The sequence below is a fragment of the Macrotis lagotis genome, chromosome X, assembly GCF_037893015.1.
Source record: "Macrotis lagotis isolate mMagLag1 chromosome X, bilby.v1.9.chrom.fasta, whole genome shotgun sequence".
Classification (NCBI taxonomy): Eukaryota; Metazoa; Chordata; class Mammalia; order Peramelemorphia; family Peramelidae; genus Macrotis; species Macrotis lagotis.
The window spans coordinates 684,176,532-684,200,323 of record NC_133666.1 but is presented as its reverse complement, the minus strand read 5'-3'; the positions used below and the strand labels follow the sequence as shown (position 1 = coordinate 684,200,323).

Here is a 23,792-nt window from a genome sequence, read left to right as displayed (position 1 = left end):
GATGAGGAAACTGAGGCTAAGATCAAGAAAGGGTCTTGTTCCCTTCTGGGTCTTCTAGGAAGTATTTTGAAGTATCAAAATTAGGGCTCCTGACTCCCCAGTCCATTATTCCTTCCACTAGACCAAGGTCCCTTTTAAATAATTCAAGACTATGCCCAAAAACAAAGTCTCTGTGGGTGCCAAGCATTCAGATATCTTGTGAATAGTTAAAGTTTTACTGCAATTTGGATCTCATATTTCTGGCCGAATATATACATGGGCCCTTATCAAGTGGCTAAATTCAACTTGAGACCATGGAGGGGAAACAGAGGTCAATGATAATGTGTATGTTAAAAAAAAAAAAAGAAAGTAAAGAAACAAGAAAATCAACTGAGAACTCATAGAGCAGAGAGCCTGACCTGGGAATCAGATGACTCTGGGTCAGTCCAGACCACACAGGGAAATGCTGGGATCTCAGGTCAGTCCCATCCCTGAGTCTGGGGGACTTGGTTTCCTCCTCTGTAAAATGAGAAGGCTGCACAAGAAGGTTGAACCTTCATAAATCTTTTGGTTTGGAACTAAGTGTAGGGAATGGCACCTCTCCACTTTGGGTTGGGGAAAAGAGAGATGGTCAGAATGGAAGGTGAGAGTGATTATTAAAACCACTCATGGCCAGAGAGGAGGAAGGGTCTTCAAGTTCATCAATTCCTGGGATTCTCCACTTTTTGGTCCCTTTATGCTCTTATCAGTTATTGGGGCAGCCAGGTGGTATGGGTAGAGCACCTAGCCTGGAGTCAGGAAGACCTGAGTTCAAATCGAACTATGAATACTTACTATGTGTGTGACCCTGAACTAGTCACTTAACCCAATTTGCCTCAAAAAAATTGTTGAGGTCCCTCCCTCAAAGAGCTTTTGCTTACATGGCTCATATTTATTGCTATTTATCATTATTAGAAATTAAAATGTTAGGGGCGGCTAGGTGGTGCAGTGGATAGAGCACTGGCCCTGGAGTCAGGAGTACCTGAGTTCAAATCTAGCCTCAGACACTTAATAATTACCTAGCCTTGTGGCCTCAGGCAAGCCACTTAACCCCATCTGCCTTGCAAAAACCTAAAAAAAAAAAATGGCTAAAAACCTAAAAAAAAAAAAAAAACGAAATTAAAATGTTAGTATTATTATGAAAGAGTTCTGGCCTCTTGAACCTACTGAAAGAGGTTTCACACATCAAGAACTGTCAGTGTAGTCTAATGGTCACAACCAGACTCAGGAGCAACAGAATGATGGCTATGATTCCATCTCATTACAACAAATGACAGCTAGGTGGCTAATCAAAGGATGCAGAAGTCAGAATTGAGTTCAAATTTGACCTCAGACACTTATGAGCCATGTGACCCTGGACAAGTCACTTCACCCTGTTTGCCTCAGTTTCCTCATCTGTAAAGTGATCTGGAGAAGGAAAGGATTAACACTCCAGTATCTTTGCCAGTAGAACCCCAGATGGGGTCATGAAGAGTCAAACATGACTGAAATGACTGAGTAACAATAACAAAACAGGGGTGGGTTGTACCAAATGAGATAATATATGTAAAACAGATGTAAACTTTAAAGGGTGACATAAATAGGATGACTTCATCATCAAACACCTCCTGTAGCCTAAGTAATATGTTTTACAAACATATGTATTCTTACTTTTCAAATGTATGTAGATACTCTTGTGATGAATAAAATGAAAATTCGTTTAAAAAGCTTTTGTCCCCAATAGTCTTCAGGAATGGTTTTAATGGTATAATTATTATCATGTGGGAATCTTCCCACTCACAACTTCCCAGGAGGAACCATTGACCTCATCTAACTCCCTGGCTTTACATCTGAGGAAACTGAGGCCCAAAGGGAGGCAGGGTCACATTGGCCCAAGGGCACACTGGGGTCAGCAGAGTCAGGCCCCCAGCCTCCCAGTAAGTTCAGGCTATGGCCTCACTCAGAATTTTCCTTGGGGTGACTTGGTCAAAGAGGAAGAAGGCAGAATCTAATCAGGGAAGGTCATGGAAAGATGGAGGCCAGACTAAACAACCACTGGACAGTCAGTCAAGGAGAGGGTAAGAAGGACTACCTTGGGGTCATGCACTGGACCCTGCAGGTCCTCGGTCCCACTCCAAGTAAGGGAGGCTCTCACTATTGGGCACCTCTAAAGTCCCTGGGAGCCCCACTCAGCCTCCCAGAGGCAATGACCCCATCGTTTCCCTGAAGAAACTGTTCTTAGCTCAATACTCCAAACAAGAATTTAGAAACAGAACTGAAGGGGAAAAATAAACAAAGAAAGCCAGAACTTGGCATTTATCCCTTATCAGTGAGCCCTGCCCACCTCCTCCAGCAGCTGGCCACGTCCCATAAAGGTCAAGGAGCCCAGGGCAGAGGTCACTTTGGGAAAGGAGATCCAGGACGTGGAGGGCTCCAATTCTCTACTCGATGGCAGTTTAGTTGGGGAGATGTTGAATTCCAGCCTTCCTACCACAAGCAAGAGTTTCCTTCTCTAAATAGAAGGCGCTGGACTGGACTGTCTGAGGATGAGAGCCCAGCTCCACAAGTTTCTGATTTTTCAATCTCTATGCATTGCCTATGGGAACAGGAGAGACAGAATGACATCTCCCAATAGAGATTCAAAAGAAAAGGAGGAATTTGGCAGATCTCAGCTAGTCCTCATCAGGTGAGGAAAAGAATATGGTTGGGGAAGAGGACAAGAGGGGGGGTCTGAGGGATGCTTTCAAATGACAGGAGAAGGAGCTGCCTAGGTCATCTCATCTCATCTGATTGTGAGGAGGAATTTCCCCCCGCCCCCCGCCAGGCCACTCCAGCCCAAGGGGCTCCTTCAGAGGATTCCCCCATAACCAGGCCACTCCAGCCCAAAGGGTTTCTCTGTCTGGACACCTAGGGTCTCTGCTCTGGGTCATGACAGCCCAGAAAGACTCCCCTCCTCGATTGCTCTGCATCTGTCAAACAGGCCACTGCAGCAGAAACCCCACCTCTCCCCATCACTCCCAGCCTGGCTGCTTCCATAAGGAACAGTGCGCCCCCCAATTCCAGGGGCAAGAGGTAGAAAATAAGCAAACACAACTGGGCTGCTAAAGGAGAACAAAGAGAGCCCTGGGGTTGGGGGAACCTGCCTGGCACAATGCAAAAAAGACTGAATTTGAAGACTGGGCAAATCTAGATCTCAATGCCAGCTCTGCCATTCCCTAGCTGGGTGACCTTGGCCAAGTCATTGGGCCACAGTTACCTCCTACAAAATGAGCATTATGATGCTTACTCAGCTGGTGTCACATAAATGGAACCCAACAACAGGATCTTCTCCACTGCTCTGGCTGAAAAGGAAAGGTTCTGCCTCTCAGGACTGCTGAGAGGCAAGGAAAGGGGAAGGGTGGTGGGTCTGGACCTAACAAACCAGAGTTGGAATTCCCATGACTTACCACATGTGGGTGAGTCATTTCCACCCTTGGGCCTTGGCTTCCACCTCTGTTAAATGGGAGAGTTCAATAAGATGAACTATGATGGGATCCGTTCAGGACCAGAGACAAAGGGTGAGGTTTAGAGCCTAGGACTCTAGGTTTGACTCCTCCCAAAGGGCTCTGGGTTTGAATCCTACCAAAGTCACTGAAATTTCTGGGGGACTTTGAGTGAGTTATTTATGTCCCAGGGTCTCAGTTTCTTTCCCTGTAAAATGAAGTAGTGGGACTAACTGATTTCCAAGGTTCCCCGAAGCTCTGAGGCTCCAAGGTCTCTTATGAATCCAAGAGACCAAAGATTGTTAGAGCTTAGACCCCATTTTTTTTTTTTGGCAAAGCAATAGGGTTAAGTGACTTGCCCAAGATCACACAGCTAGGTAATTATTAAGCCTCTGAGGCTGCGCTTGAATTCAGGTCCTCCTGCTTCCAGGGCAGACATTCTATATCCTCTGCACTACCTAGCTGCCTCCCTTTTTTTCTTTCTAATGAAAAACTGAGGCCCAAGAAGATAGAATCACAGCTAACAAGTGGCAAGGCTGGGATTCAAACTCAGGTCATCTGACTTCAAAAATTCATAGAACTGGCCTGGGACAATGGAAAGCAATGGGAACCTACAGTCATGGGAACTGAGTTCAAATCCTGCCTCTGTTGGACTTCAGCTCTTAGTTCTTTCTCTGGAAAATGAGGGAGATAGACTATATAAGGCCTTTCTACCTCTAAATCTTTGGTCTATGACTCCTTCAAAGTCAGACTTTGAGTGACCCAGACAAGGCAAGAGGTTAGATTTGAACCCAGATCCTCCCTCTCCCAATCTAGCTACTCCATGGCAGTCTGAGTCCGGCTCTCTTTGCCCACCACTGGCATCTCTCCATAACCTTCGCTGTTGGTGTAAACAGACTGACCTTCAGGCAGCAATGCCAAACCACCCCATATCGAGCTGTTGAAACTATGTGTGTGCTTGCTGAGGCAGGGCTGGCCCCCGACCAGCACATTCTAGGGGGAAGAGCCCGGCAGTCCAGCCCGGGACTGGCTCAGGCCACGGACCAAGGGTCAAACAGGACAAGAGGCCGAATGCAAACACAAGATACAAAGCGTCAGATGACACAATCTTCTCCTCTTCAGGATGAGCTCGGCCTTGGTTGGTGCTGGGGTGCAGTAGGGAACACTGGGCTCCTAGGCTTGGGGTCTAGCTCCAGACAGTAGCTGGTGAGGGCGGGGAGGAAAATCCTCCACCTGTCTGGGTCTCAGTTTCCTCATCCATAAAATGAGGATGCCATGAGACGAGAAAATGGAGTTGTAGAGCACCTTTATTATCTATAAATAATCTATAGCAATAATAGTAAATATTTATCCAGTGTTTTAAGTGTTTGCTCTGGGTTATCTCTTTTGAGTCTTGACATTGAGATGTAGGTGCACTCACCTCCATTTCACAAATTAGGAAACTGAGAAATGCAGTGACTTGACCAGGGTCACAGAGTAAGAGCCTGGGGCAGGATTGGAACTTGGGTTTTCCTGACTCCCAGTCCAAGGCACTAATGACAGGGCTTCCCCTCAATTGCACTGCACTATTTACTTTAAGCTGTAACCACAAGAGACCAACCTGGAATCTGTTGATCTGTACAAAACTGAGAAGTATCCCATCCCCTGCATGTTCCAAAGGCCTCAAGGATGGAGGCCCCAGGATATGGACTCACCTGGATGCCACCACTTCTCTCCTGTGGTCTTAACCTACTGTCTGTGAACTTTCACAGATTCCCTCTGAGAAAGGGATCTTATCTCGTCTCGTATCTCCAGGTCCCGGGTACCTTTGGGGGATGCTCTTAAGGTTGAGTCTCCAGAACCCTCCATTCCCCAATATCCATCCTAAACTGTGGCTCCCCCCACTAAGGGATAATGACTTTGGAAAGCCCTTTCCAAAACCTTGTCCATTGCTCACCCACAACTGAACACATTAGAATACCAGAGTTGGAAGGGAGGCCTGTTACCCCTCATTTTACTGAGGAGGAAACCGAGACTCATACATGGGAAGGGGCTTGTCAAATTCAAAACTTGGAATCCAAGTCAATCCAAAGCTCCTGCCAGGGCACAGGACCAGTGTCTCTCTTTTGAAGTGGCTGTCCTTAAAAAAGTCACCTTCACAGTTCACAATGAACACAGTAATCTGATTCTTTTAACCACCTCTCCAATACTGAGTCAGAAGAAGGAACTGAAATATCTTTTTTCCTAAGAATAAAGGGACTTCCTTGGCTATGGACCGGGCAGGGGTTGCCTTGGTCCACCCCTCCCTTCTGGGCAGGAAATAGATCAAGGCCCCCTTTATCAAAGTTATCTGTGCTGGCCCAAACAGCTCCCATCAAGATCCAAATTAGAGCACATGGGTGAGGTGATCGACCGGACCCCCGATTCTAAGGGAATAGCCTCCACAACCAGGACTTAGAAACTCAACCCAAGCCCAACCCCTGACAGTAGGGAGGAGAGGAGGCAAGGCTAATACTTAGTGGCTGAGCACCAAGCCCTGCTGCAACATCTACATGTCTTTGTTTTCATCCACCATATTTATTCTACTACTGCCTGGGCATCTCTTGGGTAACCAGGTGGTCCAAGGAGACCCTTGTCTCCATAATCAGAATCCAAATTCCATATAAGAGGGATCAACCTTCTATTTCTTTCACTCTCTCCTCCCTCCCCACCCAAAGGTTTCACAGTACTGTAGGTATACAGTAGGTACTCAAAATATAATATATACAATTATCCTTCATTACTCAATAAATTGCTCATTCATTGACTGAGAAAGAGGAAGGGCCTAGTCTAAAGTCAACTAGCTTTCCCATAACCTGGGTCTCAGAGCAACGGAGCATGCACATTTGAGAAAGAATATTTTACCTCATGGTTGGGGCAGACAATTCAGACTCAGTCATGGACCGGAGGGAAACTGAGTCAAAGGTTAAGGAACCAAAGCTTGACCGGCTGCTCTTTCTGGAAGAAGCTTTGAACAGTCCATCAGGGGTTTCGTCATCGGAAGAGTTATCATCAAAAGAGCCCAATATGAAATTAGTCATCAGTTGTTTTTTGATTTGAGCTTGTTTATGATCTTCCTTGGAAGGAGCCTGGAGTCGTTTTCCCTGTGAACCCAAAGGGGAGGACAGTACCTCCGTATTCCTGAGCCCTTCCAGACCATTAGCCTGAGGTTCTGCATAGGCTGAGGCTGTGTCTAATGGCGGAGGTTGAAATGGTTTCGTGTGTGGTGGTGGGCGAGATGTCAGTCGCTTGGGGCCTTCGGTGGAGCCCTCGAGGCAGGCTGCTGTGTCGGGTTTCAGACTTGCTAAGGGTGACTGATCATCTACATTTTGGTCGACTGACTCAACCCCTTTTCTTGAAAAAGGTGCCTGGCGCTGGGTTTTGGCTTCCGACTTACTCTTGATAACAGATTTGTCCTCTGCCATGATGCTCCAAATGAACCATAAAAAAATGAAGGATGAGAACAACAAGATCAGCAGGACCATTCAGGGACTCTGTAATGAGCAGAAAGAGATTTACTTAGTTGAGATGGGGTTAAGTGGCTAGCCAGGGCCACACAGCTAGGTAATTATTAAGTGTCTGAGGCTGGATTTGAACTTAAGTCCTCCTGACTCCAGGGATGGTGCTCTATCCACCTAGCTGCCCCCTAAAATAATATTTTTTTTTAAAAGAAAGTGACAAGTAACACAAAGAACACTAGACTTGAAATCAGAAGACTGGGCCTTGAATCTTGGCTTAGTCTTGGAGCTTTAGTTTCTCTGTGAAAGAGTGACAATAATCTCTATTTATAGGGTTATGGGGAAATGTCCAACAGGATTTGAATCCTTTCTACTGCCCCATACAGCCCCATATAATCTACTTTATGTAGAAAAGTAAGCCGGTGATAACAGCAACCTGGCTGTGAGAAAGCCAATTTTGGCCAATGTGAATTCCAGGATGAAAAGTGATGGAGTTGGATAAAAAAATCCCAGGAGGCCTGGGTTCCAGGTCCTGGTCCTGCCTCCACTGCTAGCTAGCCCTGTGATTTTTAGGCAAGCTAGGGAATATTTTCAGGATGACTAGGAGGAAGCTGTCCATGGTCCAGTTAGAAGATGTGCAGATAACACCAAGGCAGGTACTATATATCAAAGGATCACAAAAAGAGTGTCCAAAAATACAGATTGAAGGGGATGCTAGGTGGGGCAGTGAGTAGAGCACCAGCCCTGGAGTCAGGAGGACCTGAGTTCAAATATGACCTCAGATAGCTGTGTGACTTTGAGCAAATCACTTAACTCCAGTGCCCCATCAAGAAAAAGAAAGAAAGAAAGAAAGAAAGAAAGAAAGAAAGAAAGAAAGAAAGAAAGAAAGGACCCCCAAAATACAGATTGATGAAGGTGGAGTCTAGTTTTGGGGGATGTAGAGATCACAGAACTCAGAACTGAAGAGATCATGTAAGAGGCTAGAAAGCCCCTCATTTACAGATGAGAAAACTGAGGCTTAAACCATTAACTCATTTGCTGAAATCACACAGTAAATCACAGACCAAAAATTGAAAGCAAAATCCTCTGAGTCCAAATTCTGAGCTCTCTATAGGTTGGACTAAATGATCAGCTCAGAGTCTGCTGAAACTTTAAAACTTTGTTCAGTCATGTCTGACTCTCCTTGATTCCATTTCTATCTTTCTTGGCAAAGACACTAGAGTGGTTTGCCATTTCCTTCTCCAGTTCAATTTATAGATGAGAAAACTGAGGCAAACAGGGTTAAGTGACTTGCCCAGGGTCACACAGCTGGTAAGTGCCTGAGGTCAAATTTGAACTCAGGTGGTCCTGACCACAAGCCACTATCCACTGTGCCCCCCAACTGTCTGACAAAATTCTCTATACAAGCCACAGAATACATGTGGGATCTAAGGCTTTTTTTTTTTTAAACTTTAGATAATACTGGATGATGACATGACTTTCCCTCCTTGGTCAGTATATTTCCTCCTCAAGTGTAAAATCATTTCCCTTCCAGTTCAAAAATATTATTGCATAGAATCACAGATTAGAGATAAAAGAGATTTTAGTGCCTTATCTAATCCAAGCCCTTGATGTGACAGAAAAGGAAACTGAGGTATTGAGAGATGAAATGACCCTCTCAGGGTCAATTGGCTCCTGGTCACCTCCTGTCAGAGGTGACATTTGACCGTAGGTTTGCCAACTTCAAGTCCAGCATGGGATCCACTGGATCATGCTTCCCCTCTGACCATTTCTCCTAAGTTTAGCCAGGGGCAGCTAGAATGTGAACCCTAGAGTCCAGAAGACCCGAGTTCAAACTTGTGGGTTTTTTGTTCTGTTTTGTTTTATTTTTAGGGTTTTTGCAAGACAGTGGGGTTATGTGGCTTGCCCAAGGCCACACAGCTAGGTCATTATTAAGTGTCTGAGTCCGGATTTGAACTCAGGTCCTCCTGACTCCACGGCCAGTGCTCTATCCACTGCACCACCTAGCCCCCCCGCCCCCAGTTCAAACTTGACTGCAGACATTTACTAGCTATGTAACCCTAAGTCACTTAACTCTTTGTTGCCTGCCCCACATCCCCAAAGGTCCTGGATTTCTGCTCTGAGACAGAATCAATGGAATTCCAACCCTCTTTTCAAAGTCTCCCTCCCCTCCCTCCCACATGGTGTTGAATGCAGCTAGCTGATGATTCACACTGTTAGGACAGAGCAAGGACAGTCTACATTAGTGGTTGATGTCATAAGACGGATCTGTGCACCCCATCTTCCCCCCCCCCCCCCCCCCCTGACCCAGGTTTCCAAACCTTCCTTCTTGACCTAGATTCCCAATGGGAGCTTGGCTCCTCTAGGGTGTGAGAATAAACGTCTTCTCCTGAGGAAGATCCAGTTTGGGCCTCAGAATGGGAGTTAGGAGGAACCTTGGAGGTCATCCAGTCCTGAAAAGGGATCCCCATGGTAACCCTAAGCTTTATACATCTGCAGCTTGCTCTCTTCCCCATCCCACGTCCATGACCAACTTTCCAATCCCTAAAGGCTGCTGCCAGACTCCACTGAGTCTATTCTTCAACCAGGTTGGACAAGTTCTGACTTTCTTCCCATGATCCCCACAGAGGATGTTCTCGAGCTCCTCAATGTCCCTGTTGCCACGTGGATAGAAGTTTCTCTTCCAATCCCTGTGTTCTGACCAGGGCAGATAACAGAGGCCTATGATCACCTGATCTTTGATCTCAAAAACCAAGACATCAAGGAGGTGATGCCATGATAAGCATGGGTCTGAGGGGAGCTGGGCTAAATTCCCAGCCTTTCTCTTCCAGAGTCATCTGGGCCCAATGGTCAGATATGGGTCAGGACAACCAGAGATGATTCTGGATGCAAGGTGGTCAGGAAGAAGTGACTTGCCCAAGGTCACACTATAAGTATCTGAGGCAAGATATAAACTCAGGTCCTCCTGGCTCCAGGGCTGGTACCCTGTCACCTAGTTGCAAAAGACACATGGTTGGTCCGGCACAAGCTGTTCCTGAGGAAGCTAGGCTGGTTTCTTGTTATATCTACTTCCTTTTGTGGATATTCAATAACTATGCAGGAGCAAAGTTAGGTCCCTGCCAGTGAGTGACAGAGGCCCAGGCCTGGCCCACTTCTCTCACCTCCTCTCTGGCTCATGGGGGTCTACTACACTGGCATTCTGGACACTTGGAATCACCTGCAGAGCCTGAGGGAGAAGAGATGGGAAGGGGAGGTGAGAGCACCGAGTGGGAGGGCAAGCTGGGCTAGGGGGCAGGCCAAGTGGGGCACCCAGAGGTGAGGCGTCCGAAGAGGCACTGTGGAAAGTGCTGGGGTCAGGAAGGGGAGGGGACCCTGAACCCAAGCTCTCTGGGGGGTCATGGACACTTGCAAACATCCCTATTACTTGGGGGTCTATCATTAGACTGCCCTGTCTAATTTGCCCAGCCCAAAAAGAATATGGGAAGAAACCCACCAGAGATAAAGAGAATTTAAAAGTGATCATAATATTGATTGATATTTCTGAACAGATTCCAAGTTTGCAAAGCTCTCTCTTCACAGGCACAGGGGGAGGTCGGGAACACCATTATTCTTATTAGCCCCATTTCACAGACAAGATAACAGCCTCAGGGAGGAGAAGAGGTGGCGATCCAGAAGGGACTGTGGAATATGCAACTCTGGATAAGGAGGCCTTTCTCCCACGCCCTTAACCTCTCCTTCCTGATGGCATGGGCCTCCTGAAGAATGAAGGACAACCAAGCTAATGGGAAAGACCCAAGAGGTGGGTCCTAGTTCAACCTCTAATTTAGTGAAGGAAACTGAGTCTCAGAGAGGCCACAGAGGTTTTAATTATGAGCTAGGGGGGTTGAGCCCCCAGCCCTGTCCTGGCCCATAAATGTTTGGATTTACAGAGGAGCAATAAACAGGGATGAAAGGCAGCCGAGCTTTGAGGTCACAAAGGTGGAGGCTGGAGACCTCCCTCTGGCAAACATTCACCAGGTGATTGGGGCAAGACCCTTAATCTCTCGGCGCCTCCTCGAGGGTAGGGGTGGAGCATTTGGCAGAGTTCCTGAATTCAGAAAGCACTTAATAAATGCTTATTGCCTGACTCTTTAGGACAATAAACTGCACATAGGATCCCAGCCCCCTTGGCCTCTTGAACCAATCAAAGCATGAGTCTGCTCCATGGGGTGCAGGGGACTTCATATGGGCTGAAGTGACAACCCCATTCATGGCCTCAGTCAACAGTTTTCCATGCTAGAAGTCTAAGTCCTAAGAATGAATACACAAAGCAAGACAGGAGAACATAGAGTCAAGACAAGCTCTCCTCTGGCCTTGCCGGGAGAAGCCAAGAGAGAGACAAAGGAAAGGACAATGTCCTCTGTCCCTCCCCCTTCTCTTCCTCTCTTCTTTCTCCTCTCTCTGCTTCTCTCTCTCTCTCTCTCTCTCTCTCTCTCTCTCTCTCTCTCTCTCTCTCTCTCTCTCTCTCTCTCTCTCTCCTCCCTCTGCCTCTGTCTCTCTCCTCTCTCCTCTCTTCCTCTTTTTCTCTCCTCCCTCTCTGCCTCTGTCTTTCTCTCTCTCCTCTCTGTCTGTCTGTCTCTCTCCCTGTCTCTCCTGGTTATTCCTGCGTTTCCTCCCCTCTCCCTACACCATTCCCACAGAGTCTCTTTCTCTTCATCTCTGTAGTCCGGGATGGGCCATGGCATCTTACTCCAAGGAAGCCTTTTGTAAACTACCCATCCATAACAAACTAGTCCTGGTCCTGCTTCTGACATATTTATCCTCTGTCTCCTTTCTACAAACAAGACTCACCTAATCAAAATGGCACATGCTTGGTGGGGAAGGAGGCCAAGTGTCCACCAAGCATGAAGGAAGCAGAAAGAGAACTTTTCCAGGTCAAGGGGCAGTCTCTCCCCTTTTCTGCCCAGAGGCTGAGCTCTTAGGATTGTGTAGCCGGAAAGATAGGATGACCCCAAGAGGGGGAAACTGAGGCTGGCTCTTCACTAGGGCCAAATCATCCCACTGTAAAAAGAGAGGCTTGGGAAGAGCCCACCACCACCAAACCTATAAACAATTCCCTGAGAACCTCAACTTTAATAAGGCCAGACTGGGAGAATGACCAATGCCCAAAGCCAGTCATCCCTGAGGCCCGACAGTCCATAGCACCAAAACGAGCAACACTCGGGTAGTCCGATGGCATCAGAATGAAAGGCCCCCTCCCACTTTTGTCCTTCACTGACCTGAAAACACTGAAGCAGTGGACACTCTTTTTATTTATTGCAAAATGAACCTTGGCAAAGCTGCTGGGTGTGAGGGCCGTGATATCTCATAAACATGGAGAAAATTAGGCAACTTATCAGCCAGAAAAAGGAGACAAGGGGCGGAGGGGGCTGGGCAGTTGGGGGGCATTTAGGTTAAATTTCTAATGCTATTGGTGGTGGGTGGAGGGAATGCATTTTACCTCATCACTGTCACTCTTATTAATATCAATAACTATAATTTCATATCAAAGGATGGTCCCCATTCTAAAGATGGGAAGTCAAGTCACTGGTCCTGGAGCTAATGAATGGTGGAGCCAATGAATAACCAAGTTAGTCATAAGACAGCCTCCTCCTCCTCCCCCAATATAGTAATAATAGTCATTTGTAAGTTGTTTTAAGATTTACAAAGCACAAGAAGGAAAAGAACAGAGAAGAAGAGGACCTCGTCCCAGGTGGCAGAGCTCGGACCCTGGGCTCCCAGATCTAGGGTCCTATGCCTCTGCCCCAACCCTCTGGCCTATAAAAACAAGGAAGATCAGAAACACCGGTGGCACAGACTTACCGACATGGGCACCCCTACACCACTCACGCCATCCTGGGACTGGGATTCCCAGGCTGGAGGCAGCCAGTCCACAACTGCCACCTTTCTATGGGGATCATTGCCTCTGCATCAGACCATGTGGGAGGGATCTAGGTTACGGCATGCTCAGGAAGGGATTGCAAAACAGAGCCAATCTCCATTGAGCCTGGTTGTCTTCACAAGCCATTTGACAAAGTCCTGACTCCACCGAGGTCAGAGGTCCTGGTACTGCCTCTGCTGGAAAGCTTGCGGGCCCAAGGTGGGAACACCTGTTTTCCTACCTAAGGCTTGCCACATCCTTGTACCTTAGGCCTACTTAATCCACTCATGCCCATCACCCCCTCACACATTTCATCTTGTGTCTGAAACTTTCCCAATTCGGAGGACTCAGAAGGACAGACCACTGATGATGGGCAGGGCCACCCCAGCCCAAACTGGATTGGATATAAAATGATGGAGAGGCCAACGGAGCCAGGGAGAGGTAGACAGGGTGTATCTGTCATCCAAGCCCCATTGGTCAGAAGATGGGGCAACTACAATTTGCAAATTCAGAGAGTTCTGAACTGGAGGTTTTAAACCCCTTGGGGTGGGGGGATTCCTTTACCCAGAAGCCAGGCACTCAGACAAACCAGAAAAACCACCTACAGACCACAGGTTTGGAAGTTACTAATTAAGAAATCCAGAAGGGACCAGAGAACCAGAATCAAAGGAATTTGGGGGGGGGCACTAAAGGACATCACTCATCATTTAGCTCGTCCCCTTCATTTCTCCCAGATGACCCTGCTTGCCTCAGTTTTCTTATCTATAAAATGAGCTGGAGAAGGAATCTCTGCCAAGAAAACCCCAAAGGGGTCACAAAGAGTCACCCATGATTGAAATGACCGAACAGCCACCACCTGTGGTCGGACCTTTCTTGGTTCAAAGATTTCCAGAGCCTTCTCTGTCGGGTTCAATTCTGCCTGCTATTTATGGCTCTCCACAATCTGGCACCAACGTATTCTCGCATTACTCCCCTCACTCACTGGCCTGACAAACTGGCCTGATTTCCTATTGGATTGCTATCTAATACTCTTCCACCATCAGATCTTTGCCAATGCTGCTAATAATAAAAATAACTGGCATCTAGGTTTGCAAAGCATTAGACGGAAGGCATTGCCCCCATTTTCCAGATGAAGAATTAAGGCTCAGATAGAACCTGTTGTTATGGTGCCCCTGCGCCTTCCAGACTGCCTGGATTTCATAAGATTTTGGTTTCCACTGATACACTCAGCATTTGGGGGGGGGGGGGGTCTAGATTTGTGATTTCATCAATAATGAAATCATACCAGTCTGATCCTTCTAAAATAAATCATTCTTTTGCAACTTATATTTATAAAAGTCTTTTACTGGAATCCTCATGACTTGTTGGTGGCCATACAACTTTGTACATGTCAAAGGATGGATCCGAACCCAGATCTCCTTGATTCTAGGGCTGGGCCTCTACCTATACTACCATGAGGATGTATTGGTGCATATTATTTTCCAACAAGGCCACCAACTTCATGGGGCAGGGGCTTCATCTCACCTAAAGTTTGTGTCTCCTTCAGAGCCTAAAGCTGGGTTTTGTATATGGTCTATTGCATAAGTCAAAAAACTGGGGAGGGGGCATGTCCCACCCAAAGCAATGGAACAAATTCTGATCAGATCTGCTTTCTCTCCTTCCTGGACTCTTGAAATATTCTAATTTGTAGTATGGCTATCTGTATTGGTGATTTATCCCCCCCTACTAAGCAGAAGGCACCTGTGAGCAAGCCTCCATCTAAAGAGAAAGAGCTATTGACTTGCCCAAGGTCATACAGGTATTCTAGAATCCCAGGGTGGAAGAGACCCTGAAGCATCTGAATCTGGGGCTAGAACCCAGACTTCCTTGCTCAAGCAGGGGCTGCCTCTGAGCCACCCCTGGTCTCCAGGGACTTGTACACTATGATTAATTTGAACCCCTTAGAGATCACCAGTTGGGTCCGGCTGCATTCAGACCCCAAAGAATGCAGAGAAGACAGCAAAAGTTTCCTTCAGCAAATGAAGAAAAAATGAATGTACATGGCTATCATTGTTCCTGCTCCTGTCATAGGTGACCCAGAGGAGCAGGTCCCCATCAATCACAAGATCAATGACAGGCAGCCCTGGGCAGGCTTCCAGTTCTTTGGCTGCTGAGCCAGCCAGGGGTGAGGAGGTAAAGGTAGAAAGAGGAGGCACTTAAAGGGTTAGCCTCCAGGTCTAATGCTCCTGGGGTGCAGGCCAAGTTCATTCATAACCTTCTTCCTGGGGTCACAGACAAAACTCTCTCTGTGAAGGGTTGTATTCTTGGAAAGGCTAAGTTTGCTGGAAGGTTCTCCATCCTCCCACACTCACAACAACTCCAGAGTGGAAAAAAGAGAATTATTATGAAGAAGAGAGCTTCTCAGTAAGCCAGAGAGCTTCCTGATAAGAAGGTCCAACAGCAATTCCTAAAGAATCCCAGGCCAATGCAGACTATTCACCCAAATGTGCTTGTGGCCATTACCAAGAAATGAAATGAGGCAAACCTAAATATTTTCCTCTAGAATTCAGAGAATTTAGATTCTTCTAGGGGTAAGACATTGGGGAGGCCTGAGGTTCTAGGATTCAATTCAGTTTTTTTTTATATAAGGATGATTTTGCTCTAAAGAAATAGGTCTTAAGGTTAAAAAAAAAAAGGCAGTCTATTCAACAAAAGAAGTAAATCTTGGTTTGTCTAACCAAGACTAATGATTTTTTTAAAATCAGTTAGTTAAATTTTTAAATCAGTTAATTTATTAGATTGGGCTATAGTCAGTCTTCTTTCCCTGCTTTATTCCTCCCTGGTTTGGGTATCAAGATAATATTTATTTCATAAAAGTAAAATTCTCAATGATTAATTTTTGCATTTATTCCTCTTGAAATGATTGCTATAATTCACTTATGATGTCTATCTCTTATCTTGTTAATTCAGTTCTTTATAATTTTAGAGGAAATTATTTTCTATAATTGATTTTTTTTTCTTGGAGACAGACAGGGTTAAAGTGACATGCTCTGAGTCACACAACTAGTGTGAGTTGGATTTGAACTCAGGTCCAACAGACTCCATCTTGAAATTACTTATTTTCTAGAAACAAATCTTGGTAAACATTAGTACCTAGGGATATTCTGATTTATGAAGGGAAAAAATTTCCCTGGGTGACCCTGAATAAACTGCTTAACCAATCTGTTCTTCAGTTTCCTCTTCTGTAAAATGAATAATAATAATAATAATAATAATAATAATAATAATACTTCCCTTCTCAGGGAAGATCAAATGAGATAAAGCACTTTGCAAACCCAACTTATATATACCTAGATAGTTATGTCCCTATTGCCTCCTTAAGAATGGAAGCTACTGGGGCAGCTAGGTGGCGCAGTGGATAGAGCACCGGCCCTGGAGTCAGGAGCACTTGAGTTCAAATCCGACCTCAGACACTTAATAATTACCTAGCTGTGGGACCTTGGGCAAGCCACTTAACCCCATATGCCTTGCCAAAAAAATAAAAAAAAATAAAAAAAAAAGAATGGAAGCTACTTCTCTGAGGTACCACCTCACACCTCTCAGACTGGCTAATGTAACCAGAAGGGATAATGATCATTGTTGGACGGGTTGTGGGAAATCTAGGACACTATTACACTGTTGGTGGAGCTGTGAACTCATCCACCTTTCTGGAAAGAAATTTGGAACTCCGCCCAAAGGGCAACAAAAATGTGCATACCCTTTGATCCAGCAATACCACTAACTGGGTCTACACCCTGAAGAGATGAGGGGAAAGGGTAAAAACATCACTTGTACAAAAATATTCATAGCCGCCCTGTTTGTGGTGGCAAAGAATTGGAAATTAAGTGAATGTCCAACAATTGGGGATTTGCATAAAGTGATGCTGAGTGAGATGAGCAGAACCAGAAAAACATTGTCCACCCTAACAGCAACATAGGGGCGATGATCAACCTTGAAGGACTCGCTCATTCCATCAGTGCAACAATCGGGAACAATATTGGGCTGTCTGCAAAGGAGAATCCCATCTGTATCCAGAGAAAGGATTGTGGAGTTTGGACAAAGACCAAGGACTATTACCTTCAATTTAGAAAAAAAAAAACCTGATATCTTATTGTCTGATCTTGCTATCTCTTAAACTTTATTTTTCTTCCTTAAGGATACGATTTCTCTCTCATCACATTCAATTTGGATCAATGTATACCATGGAAACAATGTAAAGACTGACAAATTGCCTTCTGTGGTGGGGGGTGAGGAGGGAAGTAAGATTAGGGGGAAAATTGTAAAACTCAAAATAAATAAAATCTTTAATAAAAAAAAAAAAGAAAAGAACGGAAGCTACCCAAAACACCTTGTATTCCTGCTTTACCCAGGGCCAGGAGGCAGTAGGCATTAATATGTGATGACTAGTTGCTAGACTCTTACTGTATACCCATACAGAGGTCAGGACTGGAGCAAGGTTTGAGAACTTGCATGAATGCAACACTACCACAAATCCCAAAAGTAAAAATGGAACCCGCTGCTCACCTCTAGAGAGAGAGAGGTGGTGGCCTTAGGAAGCAAAGAGGGAAATACACTTGTGGCCAAGGCTAATGTGGGAATTTGGTTTTGTTGTTGGTTGTTCTGAACTTGCTAAATGAGGGGTGAGAGGAGAGTCATGGAGGAGACATTTTTTAAATGATTATTGCTTGAAAATATAGCAATAAACTTTTTTGTAATAAAATAAAAAGATTTAGGTGTATAGCAGATAGCACACTAAGCCTGGAGTCAGGAAGATCTGAGTTCAAATCCAGCCTCAGACACTTAGTAGTGAACAAGTCACTTAACCCTATGTGCCTCAGTTTCCTCATCTGTAAAATGTGTTGGAGAAGGAAATGGCAAACCACTGCAGTATCTCTGCCAAGAAAACCCCAAATGGGGCCATCAAAAGTTAGACAAAAAACAACTGAGAAACTTTTGAGAAGAATGGCCTCAACAACCTCTGAAGTCCCTTCCAGGTCTAAGACTATGGAGTTCTTGTCTTGGAAGTGTCTACTAAAAAGCCTCTTCCCAGGACCTCCATTGAAGGAGGCTGCCCAAGCTAGCCACCTCTTGCTTCTGTGCAGGCAGACTCCTTTGGAACCCACCTTTTATACATTAGAACGTAGGCTTGTTGAGGGCAGGATCTGTCTTTCCTTTTGCTTGCTTCCATAAAACTATCTGGCACAAATACTTAACAGATGCTTGTAGAATGACTAACTGATAGCAAGACAAGGGAAATACAAATGCAAAATATGAGTCGATCCCAGATAATTCTTCCCTTGAGCTCAGAACCAATTTGGAATTGAATGTCCTTTTGCTTCTTACAAAAACATGCAGCTGATGGACTCATCTTTGGAAAGGACAGTAAGTACATTCTTTTTTTTTTTTTTTTGGCAAGGCAGTGGGGCTAATTGGCTTGCCCAAGGCCACACAGCTAGATCATGATTAAGTGTCTGAGGCTAGATTTGAACTCAGGTACTCCTGACTCCAGGGCCGGTGCTCTATCTACTGTGCCACCTAGACGCCCCAGAAAGTACATACTAATGAATTCATGTTTCTACTATCTGCTAGAATCTGTATCAAGCATTCAAAACTGTTGTGTGACCCTTGGCCCTTCATCGCTTCATTCACAAAATGGAAACAGATACCACCTTTGCCATGGATGTGGCAGGAGAATGTGGTAAGAATACCACAGGACACTCAACATGGGCAGTGTTATGAAAAACGGGCTCTTCAAAAGTGACCCTAGTTGCTGATCACTCCTCCAGTCGATAGCCAAGTTAGATTATCTCAATCACTTTTTCCCTTTGGGCACTGGTCTTGGGCAAGATAGATTATCTCTTCAGGTCTTACTCACTGGTAAATAGAGATAATCATCTGTCTTCTGCCCTCCTAGGCTTATGGCCAGGAGTAAGTAGGCATGGATGGAGATGGGCCCTGGGCAAACTCAAGGGAGCCAAAAGGGTGGCGCAAAGAGGGTGGGTCTAGAGTCAATCAACAAGTCGACAAGCATTTATGAAGCACCATCAGTGTTCTAAGCAAAAGAAGGTCAAACCAGGCCCTGCCCTAGAGAAGTCCCCAGTTTCTCTAGAACCAGACAATTGGCAACTAGCTCCTTACTGAGCTGGGTGATTGTGGGCAACCTTGACTTTTCTGAACCTCCTGGTCCTTAAAGTGAAACTATCACAGACTCTCACAGCCAATATCCAGTATGGTGGACGGAAGCACATAAGTCAGCCTTGGAGCATTATGTAGAGTCCTTCTTTATACCAGGCCACCATTTTTCTGGTCAGCTTCTCAACCTGGTGAATTGCTATTTATCCTTGAGAATAAGTTAGTTCAGGAAAGTCAGGAAGAATATTTCATATATTTCTGCAAAAAAAAAAAATGCCCTCAAAAAAAAAACCATTCTGGGAATCATCCATGGGGGTTTTTTTGTTTGTCTTAGAAGAGACACAGCTGGGGCGGCTCAGTGGCACAGTGAATAGAGCACCAGCCCTGGAGTCAGGAGGACCTGAGTTGAAATCCAACCTCAGACACTTAATAATGACCTAGCTGTGTGGCCTTGGCCAAGCCACTTAATCCCATTGCCTTGCAAAAACCTAAAAATAATTTTTTTTAATTTAAAAAAAAAAAGAAGAGACACAGCTTTTAGAGGTGAACATTGGATTGGCAGCTCTTAGAGAGCAGAGACTAATTTTTTTTTAATCTTTCTTTGTTTCTCCAGCACCACAGAAGGATGTTTAATAAATGTTTCTTGACTTGATTAAATAGGTACCAATGACATTGCCATAAGGTTTGCCAGATTCATCCTTTATACAGTGTTTTCCCCACTAAGCATACCAACAACTTGGCTATCACAAGGGATACCTCTATCCTAGAGATGAAGAAGTGGCTCCTGACCCTTCCTAGGGTCACCTGTTAATCATTGTTGGTGGGATTTGACTTCAGGTCAAAGGTCGGCACTGTAGGAACCTACAGAAAACAGGAAAGCCCAGAAAACCTCAGGATGGGTTAGATGACTCCCAGGTGAGGCTTGCCTCTGTCCCCCAAAGCTGAGGACATTTCCTGAAATGTAAAGTTCCAGAGATATCTTCAAGAGATTGTGGGATGGGGGCAGCTAAGTGGTGCGGTGAATAGAGCACCGGCCCTGGAATCAGGAGGATATGAGTTCCAATCCGACCCCAGATACTTAAAAATTGCCTAGCTGTGTGGCCTTGGGCCAGCCACTTAACCCCACAGTGTTGCAAAACCCTAAAAAAAAAAAAAAAGCAAAAGATAATCATTCATAGTAAACAGAAGATGGGAGAGTTCAGTGGGAGCCTGCCTCTGCCCCCAGAATATCATTCCTAGCATTGTCTTAATTTTTTCTATTTCACGGTGTTCCACTATCAGATAAGAATCCGATAGTCCATAAATCAGAAGTTGTTTGACCAAAAGCATTGGCTCTAAAATATGAATGACTCCAAGTTCTGGGAGTCCTAATTTGAAAGGAGAAGAAGACAAGAGAATTCAGAGTTGAGAGGTACTTCACCTAGTCTGTCCCCTTCATTTTACAGATAAGGAAACAGGTCCAGAAGTGATTCGCCCAAACATGGCTTGCCCACGATTTAACCTTGGGTTCTAGGAAGCTAAGTCTTATCTTTCCTCTACACCATATGAATGTTGGTGTTTAGCTGGCATTTTAACATTGAGCAAGGGGGAAGGCAAGGCAGATTTGGATGGATAATGTGAGGGCGTGGTGACATGGGTAGAAGGGGTCAAGGAGATAAGAGATGGAAAAATGGAGGTGGGAGGATGCCAAAGGTCAATTTCAAAATGTTGCCCAGGGCTGCCCCTGAACCCAGAACAACTCCTCTTCCTCCTTCTCATCACCCTCCTCTTCATCACCCCTCAGAATCACAGAGACCAAAGCTTCCAGAGCTGATGAGGGAGCAAGGTGAAAATGGGGGAAGTCAGGGTGGGGAGCATCCCTACAAATCTTGAACCTCATGAATTAAAGGCGATTGGTGACCTGGTCTGCAGAACATCTTCCCATCCTTAGTTCTAAATAGTCAAGGAAATAGAGGTTCAATCCCTCTTGTGACATTTAACTAGCATCTTCAACAGAGATTAAATCAGATCTCAGATATGCGTCATAGGAGCAGAGATTTAAGAGCCACAAAGGAGGCCAGAAGACACCTACTCAGACCAGCCCTTCCATTTTACAGGTGAGAAAACCAAGGCCCAGAGACAGGCAGAAAGGAAGCAGCAGGGGTGGGATTACTGCCCACCCACCCCGAGTCCTAACTCCATCTACAAAGTTCTTTTTTTTTCACATTGCATTATCTGGAAAAAAATGGCCGATTCTACATTCCCCCCCTCCTTCCCTCAAATTCAGAGACCGGAGAACATTTCACCATAAACACAAAACTTCTCTGAAAGGCCTTTCCAGGGACAAGCTGCCTTTCTCAGGACTTAGCTGGCAAAGCTCCTGATGGGCCTGGAGGATTCCCAGCACTCCAAAAGGGAAGTTAAACAGATCCCTAGCTGGCTGGCTCCCAGTGGAAGTGAAATATATCTATACCCATCTCTATCTCTACGGATCAATTGATCAGTCTATCATCCAGCTATCATCTATGTACTTTATCTATCATCTATCATCATCTATCTATGCAGATATCTACAGCCAGCTTCAAAGATCTGTCTACGGCCCTGGCCGTGTCCAGATCTCCATATATCTACATCCAAGATCTAGCCGTAGATACGCACACACACATGTGTATATATTGGATCCCATCTGGAGGAGTTGACAACACGTCCTGGCTCAGAACCAGAACTCCAACATCCCCAAAGCACAAACCCTCCAAGACTTTGTGGCACTTCCCAAAAAGGGAGCCGGCAGTAAGATCACCATGTATAGTAAGGAGCAGAAGATCGAGTTTCCTCCCAGGGGGCCGGCTGGATTGGTTGCAAGGCTTCAGACAGGCTTTTTTAGTAGACTCGGCAGGATTCAACTTTCCCTTGGAAATCTCAGCTTGAACAAAACTGATGATTTTTGCCAAGATCAACCAAGCTCATCTACTAAGTATGACTCAGTCTTTCTAATCAGCAAAGGGAAGTTGGGGCGGGGGGTCGCTCGACTTACCACGGGGGTGGCCTGGACGGGCTCGCCCATGTCCTGCTTGGAGGTCAGGGCTCCGCTGGGCGGGAATGTCTGCCACTCTCAGAGAGGCTATCGGAGCTACCGGAGCCGCAAATGTCACTCTCTGATTAAAGGGGCCCTGCTGTTTAAAAAGCCAGTGGGAGAGCCTGGCCCTTCAAGGCTGGAGGGGCAGGCTTTCCCAAGCCCCAGAATCCCCTGCGGAGCGCCCATAACCGGCCAGCCCCGGGCCTTCTAGCAAATGGCCCAAAAGCGGGCCTGGCTGGGCAGGAGGCTGTCTTGGGGGTTATTAAATTCTTGAATAGGTTTTATTCTGAAGATAAAGAGGAAATGTAGACTGAGAGCTCCTCGATGGATGCCAACAGATCTGGGGCCTGGTGCCACACCCACTGGGTGGGGGGGAGGCCCGTGCCACCCTCCTGGTTCTGCCCGGGTGGCTAAGAGTGGCCCGGCCTGCCAGACCCCAGGCTTGAAGGGGTTAAGCTGCCAAGTGTCCCACAATCACCTGACTGAGTGTTATGCAAGTCACCTCTGACTTTTTCCTCTCTGACTTACATGTGGTTCAAGGAAGGAAAAGCTGAACGAGCCCGTGATCGCCCATGACCCCCCAGCCGGCTCCTGGCCAGGCCCGCCCGGGCCGGCCCAGCCTCGGTTCAATGAAAGGAAGCCAGGGACGGACCTTCCTGGGCAGTGGGAGAGGACGGTCATATGGGACAAAGGTCACCTCCAATCCCGGGCCCCCGGAGGGCACCAGCCTGCCCCCAGCGCCGGCCCAGAACCACGGGCAAACAGTGTGAGCTGGCAAAAGCGGCAAGCCACCCAGGATGTGGGGAAGCGGGTGTCCGGCGGAGGGCCGCTCACTTGTGGACGCCTCTTTGAGAGGCTTGGGTGCAGGACCGCAGGATGGGGGGGCTTACAGACCCTCTTCAGCCCCCTGACTTTACACCGGATCATTCAGCAGCCACTCAGGCCTGTGTGACCCTGGGCAAATCCCTTCACCCTATCTGCCTCAGTTTCCTTATCTGTAAAACGTGCTGGGGAAGGACATGGCAAAACCACTCCAATATCTTTGCCAAGAAAACCCCAAACTGGGTTATGGGGGGGGGGCTGAAATGACTTCTCCACCTGGGCGTCTCACCTGTCTCACCCCCCCCAGGACTGCAGAGGCAGCTGGGGAACCCTCCCCTGGCCTCCAAGCCCCTCTGAACCAGCCCTCGTCCCACCTGGGGGTCTTCCCAGACCTTCCTGCCCAGATGCCCCCCAGAGCCTCTGTGCCCCTCCCCCCAACTCTGCAGGTTTCCCCAGTGGTCCCCCCCCCCCGTCCCCCTTTCACGGCAAGGCACCCCACGTTGCTCAGCGGTCCCTGGTTGGGGGGGCTGTTGTCTTTCCTTGTACATACCATAAGGGCCTAATAAATGTGCCTAGCCTGTCCTGCAGCTGCCCCAGGGGGCCGTGACCTAGGCCCTGGCGCCCTGCATTCATTAGATGCCTACTGTATGTCGAGGCCGGCTTTGGGGATCACTGGGGGAGGCCCCGCCCCCAGGACCCCAGTCCCGAGCCACCTGTTTGCCCCCCTGTAAAGGGGCCCCGGGGTACACGCTGGGCGCCGCTCCCCTCCCCCCGCAGCCCCCTCCCGCCCCGCTTACCGAGGCATGGTGGAGGAGGGGCGGCGAGGAAGAAGGGGCGCGGCGCCCCGAGGCCGGCCCTTCCGGCTGGGCGGCCCACAATGGTTGCCATGGCGACCGCGCCCCGCCCGGCCC

The 23,792-nt window shown here is 46.9% G+C and overlaps 1 protein-coding gene across 7 annotated transcripts in view; it reads right to left on the bottom strand.

The window, feature by feature from the left end:
* ACACB (acetyl-CoA carboxylase beta) overlaps positions 1-23,748 on the bottom strand; it is a 119,335-nt gene extending 95,587 nt beyond the window's left edge. The window contains exons 1-2 of one of the 7 annotated variants that reach the window (XM_074206099.1): positions 23,679-23,748; positions 6,363-6,991 (exon numbers count right to left, since the gene is read on the bottom strand). In XM_074206099.1, coding sequence (XP_074062200.1) covers positions 6,363-6,982 — 620 coding nt within the window. In that variant the 5' untranslated portion in view covers positions 6,983-6,991; positions 23,679-23,748. Of the gene's footprint in view, positions 1-6,362; positions 6,992-12,796; positions 14,308-19,760; positions 21,763-21,783; positions 21,986-22,017; positions 22,441-23,431; positions 23,560-23,678 lie in introns of those variants that run through there. The other 6 variants (XM_074206101.1, XM_074206105.1, XM_074206098.1 and 3 more) reach the window with 6 other exon arrangements.
* Positions 23,749-23,792: the final 44 nt, after the last annotated feature.